The sequence below is a fragment of the Gobio gobio genome (assembly GCF_949357685.1).
Source record: "Gobio gobio genome assembly, chromosome: 20".
Lineage (NCBI taxonomy): Eukaryota > Metazoa > Chordata > Actinopteri > Cypriniformes > Gobionidae > Gobio > Gobio gobio.
The window spans coordinates 125,946-146,377 of record NC_137113.1 but is presented as its reverse complement, the minus strand read 5'-3'; the positions used below and the strand labels follow the sequence as shown (position 1 = coordinate 146,377).

General features: G+C 52.0%; 2 protein-coding genes across 2 annotated transcripts in view; one reads left to right on the top strand and one right to left on the bottom strand.

Moving 5' to 3' along the window:
- Positions 1 to 20,432, top strand: part of lrit1b (leucine-rich repeat, immunoglobulin-like and transmembrane domains 1b) — a 49,762-nt gene that overhangs the window by 19,444 nt on the left and 9,886 nt on the right. The window lies entirely within an intron of this gene.
- rgrb (retinal G protein coupled receptor b) overlaps positions 1 to 20,432 on the bottom strand; it is a 40,361-nt gene that overhangs the window by 17,423 nt on the left and 2,506 nt on the right. The window contains exon 4 of the mRNA XM_079845398.1: positions 19,049 to 19,208. Coding sequence (XP_079701524.1) covers positions 19,049 to 19,208 — 160 coding nt within the window. The remainder of the gene's footprint in view (positions 1 to 19,048; positions 19,209 to 20,432) is intronic.

Below are 20,432 nucleotides of genomic sequence, written 5' to 3'. Positions count from 1 at the left end.
AGTCAGGTGTGTGAGGTGTGTGAGGTGATGGAGTCAGGTGTGTGAGATGATGGAGTCAGGTGTGCGAGGTGATGGAGTCAGGTTTGTGAGGTGATGGAGTCAGGTGTGTGAGGTGAGGGAGGTGATGGGGTTAGGTGATGGAGTCAGGTGTGTGAGGTGATGGAGTCAGGTGTGTGAGGTCATGGGGTGATGGAGTCAGGTGTGTGAGGTGATGGAGTCAGGTGTGCGAGATGATGGAGTCAGGTGTGCGAGATGATGGAGTCAGGTGTGCGAGATGATGGAGTCAGGTGTGCGAGATGATGGAGTCAGGTGTGCGAGGTGATAAAGTCAGGTGTGTGAGGTGATGGAGTCAGGTGTGTGAGGTGTGTGAGGTGATGGAGTCAGGTGTGTGAGGTGATGGAGTCAGGTGTGTGAGGTGATGGAGTCAGGTGTGTGAAGTGATGGAGTCAGGTGTGTGAGATGATGGAGTCAGGTGTGTGAGATGATGGAGTCAGGTGTGTGAGATGATGGAGTCAGGTGTGTGAGATGATGGAGTCAGGTGTGTGAGATGATGGAGTCAGGTGTGTGTGAGGTGTGTGAGATGATGGAGTCAGGTGTGTGAGATGATGGAGTCTGGTGTGTTAGGTGATGGAGTCAGGTGTGTTAGGTGATGGAGTCAGGTGTGTTAGGTGATGAGTCAGGTGTGTGAGGTGATGGAGTCAGGTGTGTGAGATGATGGAGTCAGGTGTGTGAAATGATGGAGTCAGGTGTGTGAGGTGATGGAGTCAGGTGTGTGTGAGGTGTGTGAGATGATGGAGTCAGGTGTGTGAGGTGATGGAGTCAGGTGTGTGTGAGGTGTGTGAGATGATGGAGTCAGGTGTGTGAGATGATGGAGTCAGGTGTGTTAGGTGATGGAGTCAGGTGTGTTAGGTGATGGAGTCAGGTGTGTGAGGAGTGTGAGATGGAGTCAGGTGTGTTAGGTGATGGAGTCAGGTGTGTTAGGTGATGGAGTCAGGTGTGTTAGGTGATGGAGTCAGGTGTGTGAGATGATGGAGTCAGGTGTGTTAGGTGATGGAGTCAGGTGTGTTAGGTGATGGAGTCAGGTGTGTGAGGTGATGGAGTCAGGTGTGTTAGGTGATGGAGTCAGGTGTGTTAGGTGATGGAGTCAGGTGTGTGAGGTGATGGAGTCAGGTGTGTTAGGTGATGGAGTCAGGTGTGTGAGGTGATGGAGTCAGGTGTGTGTGAGGTGTGTGAGATGATGGAGTCAGGTGTGTGAGATGATGGAGTCAGGTGTGTTAGGTGATGGAGTCAGGTGTGTTAGGTGATGGAGTCAGGTGTGTGAGGAGTGTGAGATGGAGTCAGGTGTGTTAGGTGATGGAGTCAGGTGTGTTAGGTGATGGAGTCAGGTGTGTTAGGTGATGGAGTCAGGTGTGTGAGATGATGGAGTCAGGTGTGTTAGGTGATGGAGTCAGGTGTGTTAGGTGATGGAGTCAGGTGTGTGAGGTGATGGAGTCAGGTGTGTTAGGTGATGGAGTCAGGTGTGTGAGGTGATGGAGTCAGGTGTGTTAGGTGATGGAGTCAGGTGTGTTAGGTGATGGAGTCAGGTGTGTGAGATGATGGAGTCAGGTGTGTGAGGTGATGGAGTCAGGTGTGCTAGGTGATGAGTCAGGTGTGTGAGGTGATGGAGTCAGGTGTGTGAGATGATGGAGTCAGGTGTGTGAAATGATGGAGTCAGGTGTGTGAGGTGATGGAGTCAGGTGTGTGTGAGGTGTGTGAGATGATGGAGTCAGGTGTGTGAGGTGATGGAGTCAGGTGTGTGTGAGGTGTGTGAGATGATGGAGTCAGGTGTGTGAGATGATGGAGTCAGGTGTGTTAGGTGATGGAGTCAGGTGTGTTAGGTGATGGAGTCAGGTGTGTGAGGAGTGTGAGATAGAGTCAGGTGTGTGTGAGGTGTGTGAGATGATGTAGTCAGGTGTGTGAGATGATGGAGTCAGGTGTGTTAGGTGATGGAGTCAGGTGTTTGAGGTGATGTAGTCAGGTGTGTGAGGTGATGGAGTCAGGTGTGTGAGATGATGGAGTCAGGTGTGTGAGGTGATGGAGTCAGGTGTGTGAGATGATGGAGTCAGGTGTGTGAGATGATGAGTCAGGTGTGTTAGGTGATGGAGTCAGGTGTGTGAGGTGATGGAGTCAGGTGTGTTAGGTGATGGATTCAGGTGTGTGAGGTGATGGAGTCAGGTGTGTGAGATGATGGAGTCAGGTGTGTGAGGTGATGGAGTCAGGTGTGTGAGGTGATGGAGTCAGGTGTGTGATGATGGAGTCAGGTGTGTGAGGTGTGTGAGGTGATGGAGTCAGGTGTGTGAGATGATGGAGTCAGGTGTGCGAGGTGATGGAGTCAGGTGTGTGAGGTGATGGAGTCAGGTGTGTGAGATGATGGAGTCAGGTGTGTGAGGTGATGGAGTCAGGTGTGTGTGATGAATGAGTCAGGTGTGTGAGATGATGGAGTCAGGTGTGTGAGGTGATGGGGTGATGGAGTCAGGTGTGTGAGGTGATGGAGTCAGGTGTGTGAAATGATGGAGTCAGGTGTGTGAAATGATGGAGTCAGGTGTGTGAGATGATGGAGTCAGGTGTGTGAGATGATGGAGTCAGGTGTGTGAGATGATGGAGTCAGGTGTGTGAGGTGATGGAGTCAGGTGTGTGAGGTGATGGAGTCAGGTGTGTGAGGTGTGTGAGGTGATGGAGTCAGGTGTGTGAGATGATGGAGTCAGGTGTGCGAGGTGATGGAGTCAGGTTTGTGAGGTGATGGAGTCAGGTGTGTGAGGTGAGGGAGGTGATGGGGTTAGGTGATGGAGTCAGGTGTGTGAGGTGATGGAGTCAGGTGTGTGAGGTCATGGGGTGATGGAGTCAGGTGTGTGAGGTGATGGAGTCAGGTGTGCGAGATGATGGAGTCAGGTGTGCGAGATGATGGAGTCAGGTGTGCGAGATGATGGAGTCAGGTGTGCGAGATGATGGAGTCAGGTGTGCGAGGTGATAAAGTCAGGTGTGTGAGGTGATGGAGTCAGGTGTGTGAGGTGTGTGAGGTGATGGAGTCAGGTGTGTGAGGTGATGGAGTCAGGTGTGTGAGGTGATGGAGTCAGGTGTGTGAAGTGATGGAGTCAGGTGTGTGAGATGATGGAGTCAGGTGTGTGAGATGATGGAGTCAGGTGTGTGAGATGATGGAGTCAGGTGTGTGAGATGATGGAGTCAGGTGTGTGAGATGATGGAGTCAGGTGTGTGTGAGGTGTGTGAGATGATGGAGTCAGGTGTGTGAGATGATGGAGTCTGGTGTGTTAGGTGATGGAGTCAGGTGTGTTAGGTGATGGAGTCAGGTGTGTTAGGTGATGAGTCAGGTGTGTGAGGTGATGGAGTCAGGTGTGTGAGATGATGGAGTCAGGTGTGTGAAATGATGGAGTCAGGTGTGTGAGGTGATGGAGTCAGGTGTGTGTGAGGTGTGTGAGATGATGGAGTCAGGTGTGTGAGGTGATGGAGTCAGGTGTGTGTGAGGTGTGTGAGATGATGGAGTCAGGTGTGTGAGATGATGGAGTCAGGTGTGTTAGGTGATGGAGTCAGGTGTGTTAGGTGATGGAGTCAGGTGTGTGAGGAGTGTGAGATGGAGTCAGGTGTGTTAGGTGATGGAGTCAGGTGTGTTAGGTGATGGAGTCAGGTGTGTTAGGTGATGGAGTCAGGTGTGTGAGATGATGGAGTCAGGTGTGTTAGGTGATGGAGTCAGGTGTGTTAGGTGATGGAGTCAGGTGTGTGAGGTGATGGAGTCAGGTGTGTTAGGTGATGGAGTCAGGTGTGTTAGGTGATGGAGTCAGGTGTGTGAGGTGATGGAGTCAGGTGTGTTAGGTGATGGAGTCAGGTGTGTGAGGTGATGGAGTCAGGTGTGTGTGAGGTGTGTGAGATGATGGAGTCAGGTGTGTGAGATGATGGAGTCAGGTGTGTTAGGTGATGGAGTCAGGTGTGTTAGGTGATGGAGTCAGGTGTGTGAGGAGTGTGAGATGGAGTCAGGTGTGTTAGGTGATGGAGTCAGGTGTGTTAGGTGATGGAGTCAGGTGTGTTAGGTGATGGAGTCAGGTGTGTGAGATGATGGAGTCAGGTGTGTTAGGTGATGGAGTCAGGTGTGTTAGGTGATGGAGTCAGGTGTGTGAGGTGATGGAGTCAGGTGTGTTAGGTGATGGAGTCAGGTGTGTGAGGTGATGGAGTCAGGTGTGTTAGGTGATGGAGTCAGGTGTGTTAGGTGATGGAGTCAGGTGTGTGAGATGATGGAGTCAGGTGTGTGAGGTGATGGAGTCAGGTGTGCTAGGTGATGAGTCAGGTGTGTGAGGTGATGGAGTCAGGTGTGTGAGATGATGGAGTCAGGTGTGTGAAATGATGGAGTCAGGTGTGTGAGGTGATGGAGTCAGGTGTGTGTGAGGTGTGTGAGATGATGGAGTCAGGTGTGTGAGGTGATGGAGTCAGGTGTGTGTGAGGTGTGTGAGATGATGGAGTCAGGTGTGTGAGATGATGGAGTCAGGTGTGTTAGGTGATGGAGTCAGGTGTGTTAGGTGATGGAGTCAGGTGTGTGAGGAGTGTGAGATAGAGTCAGGTGTGTGTGAGGTGTGTGAGATGATGTAGTCAGGTGTGTGAGATGATGGAGTCAGGTGTGTTAGGTGATGGAGTCAGGTGTTTGAGGTGATGTAGTCAGGTGTGTGAGGTGATGGAGTCAGGTGTGTGAGATGATGGAGTCAGGTGTGTTAGGTGATGGAGTCAGGTGTGTGAGGTGATGGAGTCAGGTGTGTGAGGTGATGGAGTCAGGTGTGTTAGGTGATGGATTCAGGTGTGTGAGGTGATGGAGTCAGGTGTGTGAGGTGATGGAGTCAGGTGTGTGAGGTGATGGAGTCAGGTGTGTGAGGTGATGGAGTCAGGTGTGTGAAATGATGGAGTCAGGTGTGCTAGGTGATGGAGTCAGGTGTGTGAGATGATGGAGTCAGGTGTGCGAGGTGATGGAGTCAGGTGTGCGAGATGATGGAGTCAGGTGTGCGAGGTGATGGAGTCAGGTGTGCGAGGTGATGGAGTCAGGTGTGCGAGGTGATGGAGTCAGGTGTGTGAGGTGATGGAGTCAGGTGTGTGAGGTGATGGAGTCAGGTGTGTGAGGTGATGGAGTCAGGTGTGTGAGGTGATGGAGTCAGATGTGTGAGATGATGGAGTCAGGTGTGTTAGGTGATGGAGTCAGGTGTGTTAGGTGATGGAGTCAGGTGTGTGAGATGATGGAGTCAGGTGTGTTAGGTGATGGAGTCAGGTGTGTTAGGTGATGGAGTCAGGTGTGTGAGATGATGAGTCAGGTGTGTTAGGTGATGGAGTCAGGTGTGTGAGGTGATGGAGTCAGGTGTGTTAGGTGATGGATTCAGGTGTGTGAGGTGATGGAGTCAGGTGTGTGAGGTGATGGAGTCAGGTGTGTGAGGTGATGGAGTCAGGTGTGTGAGGTGATGGAGTCAGGTGTGTGAGATGATGGAGTCAGGTGTGTTAGGTGATGGAGTCAGGTGTGTGAGATGATGAGTCAGATGTGTTAGGTGATGGAGTCAGGTGTGTGAGGTGATGGAGTCAGGTGTGTTAGGTGATGGATTCAGGTGTGTGAGGTGATGGAGTCAGGTGTGTGAGATGATGGAGTCAGGTGTGTGAGGTGATGGAGTCAGGTGTGTGAGGTGATGGAGTCAGGTGTGTTAGGTGATGGATTCAGGTGTGTGAGGTGATGGAGTCAGGTGTGTGAGATGATGGAGTCAGGTGTGTGAGGTGATGGAGTCAGGTGTGTGATGGAGTCAGGTGTGTGAGGTGTGTTTGGTGATGGAGCTAGGTGTGTGAGATGTTGGAGTCAGGTGTGTGAGATGATGGAGTCAGGTGTGCGAGGTGATGGAGTCAGGTGTGTGAGGTGATGGAGTCAGGTGTGTGAGATGATGGAGTCAGGTGTGTGAGATGATGGAGTCAGGTGTGCGAGATGATGGAGTCAGGTGTGCGAGATGATGGAGTCAGGTGTGCGAGGTGATGGAGTCAGGTGTGTGAGGTGATGGAGTCAGGTGTGTGAGGTGTGTGAGGTGATGGAGTCAGGTGTGTGAGGTGATGGAGTCAGGTGTGTGAGGTGATGGAGTCAGGTGTGTGAAGTGATGGAGTCAGGTGTGTGAGGTGTGTTAGGTGATGGAGTCAGGTGTGTGAGATGATGAGTCAGGTGTGTTAGGTGATGGAGTCAGGTGTGTGAGGTGATGGAGTCAGGTGTGTTAGGTGATGGATTCAGGTGTGTGAGGTGATGGAGTCAGGTGTGTGAGATGATGGAGTCAGGTGTGTGAGGTGATGGAGTCAGGTGTGTGAGGTGATGGAGTCAGGTGTGTGATGATGGAGTCAGGTGTGTGAGGTGTGTGAGGTGATGGAGTCAGGTGTGTGAGATGATGGAGTCAGGTGTGCGAGGTGATGGAGTCAGGTGTGTGAGGTGATGGAGTCAGGTGTGTGAGATGATGGAGTCAGGTGTGTGAGGTGATGGAGTCAGGTGTGTGAGGTGATGGAGTCAGGTGTGTGTGATGAATGAGTCAGGTGTGTGAGATGATGGAGTCAGGTGTGCGAGATGATGGAGTCAGGTGTGCGAGATGATGGAGTCAGGTGTGCGAGGTGATGGAGTCAGGTGTGTGAGGTGATGGAGTCAGGTGTGTGAGGTGTGTGAGTTGATGGAGTCAGGTGTGTGAGATGATGGAGTCAGGTGTGCGAGGTGATGGAGTCAGGTTTGTGAGGTGATGGAGTCAGGTGTGTGAGGTGTGTGAGGTGATGGAGTCAGGTGATGGTGTGAGGTGATGGAGTCAGGTGTGTGAGGTGATGGAGTCAGGTGTGTGAGGTGATGGGGTGATGGAGTCAGGTGTGTGAGGTGATGGAGTCAGGTGTGTGAAATGATGGAGTCAGGTGTGTGAAATGATGGAGTCAGGTGTGTGAGATGATGGAGTCAGGTGTGTGAGATGATGGAGTCAGGTGTGTGAGATGATGGAGTCAGGTGTGTGAGGTGATGGAGTCAGGTGTGTGAGGTGATGGAGTCAGGTGTGTGAGGTGTGTGAGGTGATGGAGTCAGGTGTGTGAGATGGAGTCAGGTGTGCGAGGTGATGGAGTCAGGTTTGTGAGGTGATGGAGTAAGGTGTGTGAGGTGAGGGAGGTGATGGGGTTAGGTGATGGAGTCAGGTGTGTGAGGTGATGGAGTCAGGTGTGTGAGGTCATGGGGTGATGGAGTCAGGTGTGTGAGGTGATGGAGTCAGGTGTGCGAGATGATGGAGTCAGGTGTGCGAGATGATGGAGTCAGGTGTGCGAGATGATGGAGTCAGGTGTGCGAGATGATGGAGTCAGGTGTGCGAGGTGATAAAGTCAGGTGTGTGAGGTGATGGAGTCAGGTGTGTGAGGTGTGTGAGGTGATGGAGTCAGGTGTGTGAGGTGATGGAGTCAGGTGTGTGAGGTGATGGAGTCAGGTGTGTGAAGTGATGGAGTCAGGTGTGTTAGGTGATGAGTCAGGTGTGTGAGGTGATGGAGTCAGGTGTGTGAGATGATGGAGTCAGGTGTGTGAAATGATGGAGTCAGGTGTGTGAGGTGATGGAGTCAGGTGTGTGTGAGGTGTGTGAGATGATGGAGTCAGGTGTGTGAGGTGATGGAGTCAGGTGTGTGTGAGGTGTGTGAGATGATGGAGTCAGGTGTGTGAGATGATGGAGTCAGGTGTGTTAGGTGATGGAGTCAGGTGTGTTAGGTGATGGAGTCAGGTGTGTGAGGAGTGTGAGATGGAGTCAGGTGTGTTAGGTGATGGAGTCAGGTGTGTTAGGTGATGGAGTCAGGTGTGTTAGGTGATGGAGTCAGGTGTGTGAGATGATGGAGTCAGGTGTGTTAGGTGATGGAGTCAGGTGTGTTAGGTGATGGAGTCAGGTGTGTGAGGTGATGGAGTCAGGTGTGTTAGGTGATGGAGTCAGGTGTGTGAGGTGATGGAGTCAGGTGTGTTAGGTGATGGAGTCAGGTGTGTTAGGTGATGGAGTCAGGTGTGTGAGGTGATGGAGTCAGGTGTGTGAGGTGATGGAGTCAGGTGTGCTAGGTGATGAGTCAGGTGTGTGAGGTGATGGAGTCAGGTGTGTGAGATGATGGAGTCAGGTGTGTGAAATGATGGAGTCAGGTGTGTGAGGTGATGGAGTCAGGTGTGTGTGAGGTGTGTGAGATGATGGAGTCAGGTGTGTGAGGTGATGGAGTCAGGTGTGTGTGAGGTGTGTGAGATGATGGAGTCAGGTGTGTGAGATGATGGAGTCAGGTGTGTTAGGTGATGGAGTCAGGTGTGTTAGGTGATGGAGTCAGGTGTGTGAGGAGTGTGAGATAGAGTCAGGTGTGTGTGAGGTGTGTGAGATGATGTAGTCAGGTGTGTGAGATGATGGAGTCAGGTGTGTTAGGTGATGGAGTCAGGTGTTTGAGGTGATGTAGTCAGGTGTGTGAGGTGATGGAGTCAGGTGTGTGAGATGATGGAGTCAGGTGTGTGAGGTGATGGAGTCAGGTGTGTGAGATGATGGAGTCAGGTGTGTGAGATGATGAGTCAGGTGTGTTAGGTGATGGAGTCAGGTGTGTGAGGTGATGGAGTCAGGTGTGTTAGGTGATGGATTCAGGTGTGTGAGGTGATGGAGTCAGGTGTGTGAGATGATGGAGTCAGGTGTGTGAGGTGATGGAGTCAGGTGTGTGAGGTGATGGAGTCAGGTGTGTGATGATGGAGTCAGGTGTGTGAGGTGTGTGAGGTGATGGAGTCAGGTGTGTGAGATGATGGAGTCAGGTGTGCGAGGTGATGGAGTCAGGTGTGTGAGGTGATGGAGTCAGGTGTGTGAGATGATGGAGTCAGGTGTGTGAGGTGATGGAGTCAGGTGTGTGTGATGAATGAGTCAGGTGTGTGAGATGATGGAGTCAGGTGTGCGAGATGATGGAGTCAGGTGTGCGAGATGATGGAGTCAGGTGTGCGAGGTGATGGAGTCAGGTGTGTGAGGTGATGGAGTCAGGTGTGTGAGGTGTGTGAGGTGATGGAGTCAGGTGTGTGAGATGATGGAGTCAGGTGTGCGAGGTGATGGAGTCAGGTTTGTGAGGTGATGGAGTCAGGTGTGTGAGGTGTGTGAGGTGATGGAGTCAGGTGATGGTGTGAGGTGATGGAGTCAGGTGTGTGAGGTGATGGAGTCAGGTGTGTGAGGTGATGGGGTGATGGAGTCAGGTGTGTGAGGTGATGGAGTCAGGTGTGTGAAATGATGGAGTCAGGTGTGTGAAATGATGGAGTCAGGTGTGTGAGATGATGGAGTCAGGTGTGTGAGATGATGGAGTCAGGTGTGTGAGATGATGGAGTCAGGTGTGTGAGGTGATGGAGTCAGGTGTGTGAGGTGATGGAGTCAGGTGTGTGAGGTGTGTGAGGTGATGGAGTCAGGTGTGTGAGATGATGGAGTCAGGTGTGCGAGGTGATGGAGTCAGGTTTGTGAGGTGATGGAGTCAGGTGTGTGAGGTGAGGGAGGTGATGGGGTTAGGTGATGGAGTCAGGTGTGTGAGGTGATGGAGTCAGGTGTGTGAGGTCATGGGGTGATGGAGTCAGGTGTGTGAGGTGATGGAGTCAGGTGTGCGAGATGATGGAGTCAGGTGTGCGAGATGATGGAGTCAGGTGTGCGAGATGATGGAGTCAGGTGTGCGAGATGATGGAGTCAGGTGTGCGAGGTGATAAAGTCAGGTGTGTGAGGTGATGGAGTCAGGTGTGTGAGGTGTGTGAGGTGATGGAGTCAGGTGTGTGAGGTGATGGAGTCAGGTGTGTGAGGTGATGGAGTCAGGTGTGTGAAGTGATGGAGTCAGGTGTGTGAGATGATGGAGTCAGGTGTGTGAGATGATGGAGTCAGGTGTGTGAGATGATGGAGTCAGGTGTGTGAGATGATGGAGTCAGGTGTGTGAGATGATGGAGTCAGGTGTGTGTGAGGTGTGTGAGATGATGGAGTCAGGTGTGTGAGATGATGGAGTCTGGTGTGTTAGGTGATGGAGTCAGGTGTGTTAGGTGATGGAGTCAGGTGTGTTAGGTGATGAGTCAGGTGTGTGAGGTGATGGAGTCAGGTGTGTGAGATGATGGAGTCAGGTGTGTGAAATGATGGAGTCAGGTGTGTGAGGTGATGGAGTCAGGTGTGTGTGAGGTGTGTGAGATGATGGAGTCAGGTGTGTGAGGTGATGGAGTCAGGTGTGTGTGAGGTGTGTGAGATGATGGAGTCAGGTGTGTGAGATGATGGAGTCAGGTGTGTTAGGTGATGGAGTCAGGTGTGTTAGGTGATGGAGTCAGGTGTGTGAGGAGTGTGAGATGGAGTCAGGTGTGTTAGGTGATGGAGTCAGGTGTGTTAGGTGATGGAGTCAGGTGTGTTAGGTGATGGAGTCAGGTGTGTGAGATGATGGAGTCAGGTGTGTTAGGTGATGGAGTCAGGTGTGTTAGGTGATGGAGTCAGGTGTGTGAGGTGATGGAGTCAGGTGTGTTAGGTGATGGAGTCAGGTGTGTTAGGTGATGGAGTCAGGTGTGTGAGGTGATGGAGTCAGGTGTGTTAGGTGATGGAGTCAGGTGTGTGAGGTGATGGAGTCAGGTGTGTGTGAGGTGTGTGAGATGATGGAGTCAGGTGTGTGAGATGATGGAGTCAGGTGTGTTAGGTGATGGAGTCAGGTGTGTTAGGTGATGGAGTCAGGTGTGTGAGGAGTGTGAGATGGAGTCAGGTGTGTTAGGTGATGGAGTCAGGTGTGTTAGGTGATGGAGTCAGGTGTGTTAGGTGATGGAGTCAGGTGTGTGAGATGATGGAGTCAGGTGTGTTAGGTGATGGAGTCAGGTGTGTTAGGTGATGGAGTCAGGTGTGTGAGGTGATGGAGTCAGGTGTGTTAGGTGATGGAGTCAGGTGTGTGAGGTGATGGAGTCAGGTGTGTTAGGTGATGGAGTCAGGTGTGTTAGGTGATGGAGTCAGGTGTGTGAGATGATGGAGTCAGGTGTGTGAGGTGATGGAGTCAGGTGTGCTAGGTGATGAGTCAGGTGTGTGAGGTGATGGAGTCAGGTGTGTGAGATGATGGAGTCAGGTGTGTGAAATGATGGAGTCAGGTGTGTGAGGTGATGGAGTCAGGTGTGTGTGAGGTGTGTGAGATGATGGAGTCAGGTGTGTGAGGTGATGGAGTCAGGTGTGTGTGAGGTGTGTGAGATGATGGAGTCAGGTGTGTGAGATGATGGAGTCAGGTGTGTTAGGTGATGGAGTCAGGTGTGTTAGGTGATGGAGTCAGGTGTGTGAGGAGTGTGAGATAGAGTCAGGTGTGTGTGAGGTGTGTGAGATGATGTAGTCAGGTGTGTGAGATGATGGAGTCAGGTGTGTTAGGTGATGGAGTCAGGTGTTTGAGGTGATGTAGTCAGGTGTGTGAGGTGATGGAGTCAGGTGTGTGAGATGATGGAGTCAGGTGTGTGAGGTGATGGAGTCAGGTGTGTGAGATGATGGAGTCAGGTGTGTGAGATGATGAGTCAGGTGTGTTAGGTGATGGAGTCAGGTGTGTGAGGTGATGGAGTCAGGTGTGTTAGGTGATGGATTCAGGTGTGTGAGGTGATGGAGTCAGGTGTGTGAGATGATGGAGTCAGGTGTGTGAGGTGATGGAGTCAGGTGTGTGAGGTGATGGAGTCAGGTGTGTGATGATGGAGTCAGGTGTGTGAGGTGTGTGAGGTGATGGAGTCAGGTGTGTGAGATGATGGAGTCAGGTGTGCGAGGTGATGGAGTCAGGTGTGTGAGGTGATGGAGTCAGGTGTGTGAGATGATGGAGTCAGGTGTGTGAGGTGATGGAGTCAGGTGTGTGTGATGAATGAGTCAGGTGTGTGAGATGATGGAGTCAGGTGTGTGAGGTGATGGGGTGATGGAGTCAGGTGTGTGAGGTGATGGAGTCAGGTGTGTGAAATGATGGAGTCAGGTGTGTGAAATGATGGAGTCAGGTGTGTGAGATGATGGAGTCAGGTGTGTGAGATGATGGAGTCAGGTGTGTGAGATGATGGAGTCAGGTGTGTGAGGTGATGGAGTCAGGTGTGTGAGGTGATGGAGTCAGGTGTGTGAGGTGTGTGAGGTGATGGAGTCAGGTGTGTGAGATGATGGAGTCAGGTGTGCGAGGTGATGGAGTCAGGTTTGTGAGGTGATGGAGTCAGGTGTGTGAGGTGAGGGAGGTGATGGGGTTAGGTGATGGAGTCAGGTGTGTGAGGTGATGGAGTCAGGTGTGTGAGGTCATGGGGTGATGGAGTCAGGTGTGTGAGGTGATGGAGTCAGGTGTGCGAGATGATGGAGTCAGGTGTGCGAGATGATGGAGTCAGGTGTGCGAGATGATGGAGTCAGGTGTGCGAGATGATGGAGTCAGGTGTGCGAGGTGATAAAGTCAGGTGTGTGAGGTGATGGAGTCAGGTGTGTGAGGTGTGTGAGGTGATGGAGTCAGGTGTGTGAGGTGATGGAGTCAGGTGTGTGAGGTGATGGAGTCAGGTGTGTGAAGTGATGGAGTCAGGTGTGTGAGATGATGGAGTCAGGTGTGTGAGATGATGGAGTCAGGTGTGTGAGATGATGGAGTCAGGTGTGTGAGATGATGGAGTCAGGTGTGTGAGATGATGGAGTCAGGTGTGTGTGAGGTGTGTGAGATGATGGAGTCAGGTGTGTGAGATGATGGAGTCTGGTGTGTTAGGTGATGGAGTCAGGTGTGTTAGGTGATGGAGTCAGGTGTGTTAGGTGATGAGTCAGGTGTGTGAGGTGATGGAGTCAGGTGTGTGAGATGATGGAGTCAGGTGTGTGAAATGATGGAGTCAGGTGTGTGAGGTGATGGAGTCAGGTGTGTGTGAGGTGTGTGAGATGATGGAGTCAGGTGTGTGAGGTGATGGAGTCAGGTGTGTGTGAGGTGTGTGAGATGATGGAGTCAGGTGTGTGAGATGATGGAGTCAGGTGTGTTAGGTGATGGAGTCAGGTGTGTTAGGTGATGGAGTCAGGTGTGTGAGGAGTGTGAGATGGAGTCAGGTGTGTTAGGTGATGGAGTCAGGTGTGTTAGGTGATGGAGTCAGGTGTGTTAGGTGATGGAGTCAGGTGTGTGAGATGATGGAGTCAGGTGTGTTAGGTGATGGAGTCAGGTGTGTTAGGTGATGGAGTCAGGTGTGTGAGGTGATGGAGTCAGGTGTGTTAGGTGATGGAGTCAGGTGTGTTAGGTGATGGAGTCAGGTGTGTGAGGTGATGGAGTCAGGTGTGTTAGGTGATGGAGTCAGGTGTGTGAGGTGATGGAGTCAGGTGTGTGTGAGGTGTGTGAGATGATGGAGTCAGGTGTGTGAGATGATGGAGTCAGGTGTGTTAGGTGATGGAGTCAGGTGTGTTAGGTGATGGAGTCAGGTGTGTGAGGAGTGTGAGATGGAGTCAGGTGTGTTAGGTGATGGAGTCAGGTGTGTTAGGTGATGGAGTCAGGTGTGTTAGGTGATGGAGTCAGGTGTGTGAGATGATGGAGTCAGGTGTGTTAGGTGATGGAGTCAGGTGTGTTAGGTGATGGAGTCAGGTGTGTGAGGTGATGGAGTCAGGTGTGTTAGGTGATGGAGTCAGGTGTGTGAGGTGATGGAGTCAGGTGTGTTAGGTGATGGAGTCAGGTGTGTTAGGTGATGGAGTCAGGTGTGTGAGATGATGGAGTCAGGTGTGTGAGGTGATGGAGTCAGGTGTGCTAGGTGATGAGTCAGGTGTGTGAGGTGATGGAGTCAGGTGTGTGAGATGATGGAGTCAGGTGTGTGAAATGATGGAGTCAGGTGTGTGAGGTGATGGAGTCAGGTGTGTGTGAGGTGTGTGAGATGATGGAGTCAGGTGTGTGAGGTGATGGAGTCAGGTGTGTGTGAGGTGTGTGAGATGATGGAGTCAGGTGTGTGAGATGATGGAGTCAGGTGTGTTAGGTGATGGAGTCAGGTGTGTTAGGTGATGGAGTCAGGTGTGTGAGGAGTGTGAGATAGAGTCAGGTGTGTGTGAGGTGTGTGAGATGATGTAGTCAGGTGTGTGAGATGATGGAGTCAGGTGTGTTAGGTGATGGAGTCAGGTGTTTGAGGTGATGTAGTCAGGTGTGTGAGGTGATGGAGTCAGGTGTGTGAGATGATGGAGTCAGGTGTGTGAGGTGATGGAGTCAGGTGTGTGAGATGATGGAGTCAGGTGTGTGAGATGATGAGTCAGGTGTGTTAGGTGATGGAGTCAGGTGTGTGAGGTGATGGAGTCAGGTGTGTTAGGTGATGGATTCAGGTGTGTGAGGTGATGGAGTCAGGTGTGTGAGATGATGGAGTCAGGTGTGTGAGGTGATGGAGTCAGGTGTGTGAGGTGATGGAGTCAGGTGTGTGATGATGGAGTCAGGTGTGTGAGGTGTGTGAGGTGATGGAGTCAGGTGTGTGAGATGATGGAGTCAGGTGTGCGAGGTGATGGAGTCAGGTGTGTGAGGTGATGGAGTCAGGTGTGTGAGATGATGGAGTCAGGTGTGTGAGGTGATGGAGTCAGGTGTGTGTGATGAATGAGTCAGGTGTGTGAGATGATGGAGTCAGGTGTGCGAGATGATGGAGTCAGGTGTGCGAGATGATGGAGTCAGGTGTGCGAGGTGATGGAGTCAGGTGTGTGAGGTGATGGAGTCAGGTGTGTGAGGTGTGTGAGGTGATGGAGTCAGGTGTGTGAGATGATGGAGTCAGGTGTGCGAGGTGATGGAGTCAGGTTTGTGAGGTGATGGAGTCAGGTGTGTGAGGTGTGTGAGGTGATGGAGTCAGGTGATGGTGTGAGGTGATGGAGTCAGGTGTGTGAGGTGATGGAGTCAGGTGTGTGAGGTGATGGGGTGATGGAGTCAGGTGTGTGAGGTGATGGAGTCAGGTGTGTGAAATGATGGAGTCAGGTGTGTGAAATGATGGAGTCAGGTGTGTGAGATGATGGAGTCAGGTGTGTGAGATGATGGAGTCAGGTGTGTGAGATGATGGAGTCAGGTGTGTGAGGTGATGGAGTCAGGTGTGTGAGGTGATGGAGTCAGGTGTGTGAGGTGTGTGAGGTGATGGAGTCAGGTGTGTGAGATGATGGAGTCAGGTGTGCGAGGTGATGGAGTCAGGTTTGTGAGGTGATGGAGTCAGGTGTGTGAGGTGAGGGAGGTGATGGGGTTAGGTGATGGAGTCAGGTGTGTGAGGTGATGGAGTCAGGTGTGTGAGGTCATGGGGTGATGGAGTCAGGTGTGTGAGGTGATGGAGTCAGGTGTGCGAGATGATGGAGTCAGGTGTGCGAGATGATGGAGTCAGGTGTGCGAGATGATGGAGTCAGGTGTGCGAGATGATGGAGTCAGGTGTGCGAGGTGATAAAGTCAGGTGTGTGAGGTGATGGAGTCAGGTGTGTGAGGTGTGTGAGGTGATGGAGTCAGGTGTGTGAGGTGATGGAGTCAGGTGTGTGAGGTGATGGAGTCAGGTGTGTGAAGTGATGGAGTCAGGTGTGTGAGATGATGGAGTCAGGTGTGTGAGATGATGGAGTCAGGTGTGTGAGATGATGGAGTCAGGTGTGTGAGATGATGGAGTCAGGTGTGTGAGATGATGGAGTCAGGTGTGTGTGAGGTGTGTGAGATGATGGAGTCAGGTGTGTGAGATGATGGAGTCTGGTGTGTTAGGTGATGGAGTCAGGTGTGTTAGGTGATGGAGTCAGGTGTGTTAGGTGATGAGTCAGGTGTGTGAGATGATGGAGTCAGGTGTGTGAGATGATGGAGTCAGGTGTGTGAGGTGATGGAGTCAGGTGTGTGAGGTGATGGAGTCAGGTGTGTGAGGTGATGGAGTCAGGTGTGTGAGATGATGGAGTCAGGTGTGTGAGGTGATGGAGTCAGGTGTGTGTGAGGTGTGTGAGATGATGGAGTCAGGTGTGTGAGGTGATGGAGTCAGGTGTGTGTGAGGTGTGTGAGATGATGGAGTCAGGTGTGTGAGATGATGGAGTCAGGTGTGTTAGGTGATGGAGTCAGGTGTGTTAGGTGATGGAGTCAGGTGTGTGAGGAGTGTGAGATGGAGTCAGGTGTGTTAGGTGATGGAGTCAGGTGTGTTAGGTGATGGAGTCAGGTGTGTGAGATGATGGAGTCAGGTGTGTTAGGTGATGGAGTCAGGTGTGTTAGGTGATGGAGTCAGGTGTGTGAGGTGATGGAGTCAGGTGTGTTAGGTGATGGAGTCAGGTGTGTGAGGTGATGGAGTCAGGTGTGTTAGGTGATGGAGTCAGGTGTGTTAGGTGATGGAGTCAGGTGTGTGAGGTGATGGAGTCAGGTGTGTGAGGTGATGGAGTCAGGTGTGTTAGGTGATGAGTCAGGTGTGTGAGGTGATGGAGTCAGGTGTGTGAGATGATGGAGTCAGGTGTGTGAAATGATGGAGTCAGGTGTGTGAGGTGATGGAGTCAGGTGTGTGTGAGGTGTGTGAGATGATGGAGTCAGGTGTGTGAGGTGATGGAGTCAGGTGTGTGTGAGGTGTGTGAGATGATGGAGTCAGGTGTGTGAGATGATGGAGTCAGGTGTGTTAGGTGATGGAGTCAGGTGTGTTAGGTGATGGAGTCAGGTGTGTGAGGAGTGTGAGATAGAGTCAGGTGTGTGTGAGGTGTGTGAGATGATGTAGTCAGGTGTGTGAGATGATGGAGTCAGGTGTGTTAGGTGATGGAGTCAGGTGTTTGAGGTGATGTAGTCAGGTGTGTGAGGTGATGGAGTCAGGTGTGTGAGATGATGGAGTCAGGTGTGTGAGGTGATGGAGTCAGGTGTGTGAGATGATGGAGTCAGGTGTGTGAGATGGAGTCAGGTGTGTTAGGTGATGGAGTCAGGTGTGTTAGGTGATGGAGTCAGGTGTGTTAGGTGATGGAGTCAGGTGTGTGAGATGATGGAGTCAGGTGTGTTAGGTGATGGAGTCAGGTGTGTTAGGTGATGGAGTCAGGTGTGTGAGTTGATGGAGTCAGGTGATGGTGTGAGGTGATGGAGTCAGGTGTGCGAGGTGTGTGAGATGATGGAGTCAGGTGTGTTAGGTGATGGAGTCAGGTGTGTGAGGTGATGGAGTCAGGTGATGGTGTGAGGTGATGGAGTCAGGTGTGCGAGGTGTGTGAGATGATGGAGTCAGGTGTGTGAGATGATGGAGTCAGGTGTGTGAGGTGATGGAGTCAGGTGTGTGAGGTGATGGAGTCAGGTGTGTGAGGTGATGGAGTCAGGTGTGTGAGATGGAGTCAGGTGTGTTAGGTGATGGAGTCAGGTGTGTTAGGTGATGGAGTCAGGTGTGTTAGGTGATGGAGTCAGGTGTGTGAGATGATGGAGTCAGGTGTGTTAGGTGATGGAGTCAGGTGTGTTAGGTGATGGAGTCAGGTGTGTGAGTTGATGGAGTCAGGTGATGGTGTGAGGTGATGGAGTCAGGTGTGCGAGGTGTGTGAGATGATGGAGTCAGGTGTGTGAGATGATGGAGTCAGGTGTGTGAGGTGATGGAGTCAGGTGATGGTGTGAGGTGATGGAGTCAGGTGTGCGAGGTGTGTGAGATGATGGAGTCAGGTGTGTGAGATGATGGAGTCAGGTGTGTGAGGTGATGGAGTCAGGTGTGTGAGATGATGGAGTCAGGTGTGTGAGATGATGGAGTCAGGTGTGCGAGGTGATGGAGTCAGGTGTGTGAGATGATGGAGTCAGGTGTGTGAGGTGTGTGAGGTGATGGAGTCAGGTGTGTGAGGTGATGGAGTCAGGTGTGTGTGAGGTGATGGAGTCAGGTGTGCAAGGTGATGGAGTCAGGTGTGTGAGGTGATGGAGTCAGGTGTGTGAGGTGTGTGAGGTGATGGAGTCAGGTGTGTGAGGTGATGGAGTCAGGTGTGCGAGGTGTGTGAGATGATGGAGTCAGGTGTGTGAGATGATGGAGTCAGGTGTGTGAGGTGATGGAGTCAGGTGTGTGAGATGATGGAGTCAGGTGTGTGAGATGATGGAGTCAGGTGTGCGAGGTGATGGAGTCAGGTGTGTGAGATGATGGAGTCAGGTGTGTGAGGTGTGTGAGGTGATGGAGTCAGGTGTGTGAGGTGATGGAGTCAGGTGTGTGTGAGGTGATGGAGTCAGGTGTGCAAGGTGATGGAGTCAGGTGTGTGAGGTGATGGAGTCAGGTGTGTGAGGTGTGTGAGGTGATGGAGTCAGGTGTGTGAGGTGATGGAGTCAGGTGTGTGAGGTGTGTGAGGTGATGGAGTCAGGTGTGTGAAGTGATGGATTCAGGTGTGTGAGGTGTGTGAGGTGATGGAGTCAGGTATGTGAGGTGATGGAGTCAGGTGTGTGAGGTGATGGAGTCAGGTGTGTGAGGTGTGTGAGAAGATGGAGTCAGGTGTGTGAGGTGTGTGAGGTGAGGAGTCAGGTGTGTGAGGTGATGGAGTCAGGTGTGTGAGGTGTGTGAGGTGATGGAGTCAGGTGTGTGAGGTGATGGAGTCAGGTGTGTGTGAGGTGATGGAGTCAGGTGTGCAAGGTGATGGAGTCAGGTGTGCGAGGTGATGGAGTCAGGTGTGTGAGGTGATGGAGTCAGTTGTGTGAGGTGTGTGAGGTGATGGAGTCAGGTGTGTGAGGTGTGTGAGGTGATGGAGTCAGGTGTGTGAAGTGATGGAGTCAGGTGTGTGAGGTGTGTGAGGTGATGGAGTCAGGTGTGTGAGGTGATGGAGTCAGGTGTGTGAGATGATGGAGTCAGGTGTGTGAGGTGATGGAGTCAGGTGTGTGAGGTGTGTGAGATGATGGAGTCAGGTGTGTGAGGTGTGTGAGGTGATGGAGTCAGGTGTGTGAGGTGATGTAGTCAGGTGTGCGAGGTGATGGAGTCAGGTGTGTGAGATGATGGAGTCAGGTGTGTGAGGTGATGGAGTCAGGTGTGCGAGCTGATGGAGTCAGGTGTGTGAGGTGATGGAGTCAGGTGTGTGAGGTGATGGAGTCAGGTGTGTGAGGTGATGGAGTCAGGTGTGTGAGGTGATGGAGTCAAGTGTGTGTGAGGTGTGTGAGGTGATGGAGTCAGGTGTGTGTGAGGTGTGTGAGGTGATACCTGTCTCCGACAGTGTAGTCGAGTGTGCAGCAGGTTCTCATTGGCTCAAAGTCAAACACTCCCCAGCCAATGGCAGGTAGTGGCAGAGCCGCCCAGAACACAGCCAGGATCCAGATGAGGGCGCTCATGGTCGCAGACGTGCTCCAGAACATCTTCTGCTCTGGAAACAAACTCCAGTAACTCATTTAGTGATCACCAGCTGAGCTCTGACACACCAACCCTAACCCTAGAGGATCATCAGGAGCAGGGGCTGTGTTTCTACTCACTGGTGCTGTGTCTCTACTCACTGGTGCAGTGTCTCTACTCACTGGTGCTGTGTTTCATACTCACTGGTGCAGTGTCTCTACTCACTGGTGCAGTGTTTCTACTCACTGGTACAGTGTCTCTACTCACTGGTGCTGTGTTTCATACTCACTGGTGCAGTGTCTCTACTCACTGGTGCAGTGTCTCTACTCACTGGTGCAGTGTCTCTACTCACTGGTGCAGTGTCTCTACTCACTGGTGCAGTGTCTCTACTCACTGGTGCAGTGTTTCTACTCACTGGTGCAGTGTTTCCACTCACTGGTGCAGTGTCTCTACTCACTGGTGCAGTGTTTCTACTCACTGGTGCAGTGTCTCTACTCACTGGTGCAGTGTCTCTACTCACTGGTGCAGTGTTTCTACTCACTAGTGCTGTGTTTCTACTCACTGGTGCAGTGTTTCCACTCACTGGTGCAGTGTCTCTACTCACTGGTGCAGTGTTTCCACTCACTGGTGCAGTGTCTCCACTCACTGGTGCAGTGTTTCCACTCACTGGTGCAGTGTCTCTACTCACTGGTGCAGTGTCTCTACTCACTGGTGCAGTGTTTCTACTCACTGGTGCTGTGTTTCTACTCACTGGTGCTGTGTTTCTACTCACTGGTGCAGTGTTTCTACTCACTGGTGCAGTGTCTCTACTCACTGGTGCAGTGTCTCTACTCACTGGTGCAGTGTTTCTACTCACTGGTGCAGTGTCTCTACTCACTGGTGCAGTGTCTCTACTCACTGGTGCTGTGTTTCTACTCACTGGTGCTCTGTTTCTACTCACTGGTGCAGTGTTTCTACTCACTGGTGCAGTGTCTCTACTCACTGGTGCAGTGTCTCTACTCACTGGTGCAGTGTCTCTACTCACTGGTGCAGTGTCTCTACTCACTGGTGCAGTGTCTCTACTCACTGGTGCAGTGTTTCTACTCACTGGTGCAGTGTTTCCACTCACTGGTGCAGTGTTTCCACTCACTGGTGCAGTGTCTCTACTCACTGGTGCAGTGTTTCTACTCACTGGTGCAGTGTTTCCACTCACTGGTGCAGTGTCTCTACTCACTGGTGCAGTGTTTCCACTCACTGGTGCAGTGTCTCTACTCACTGG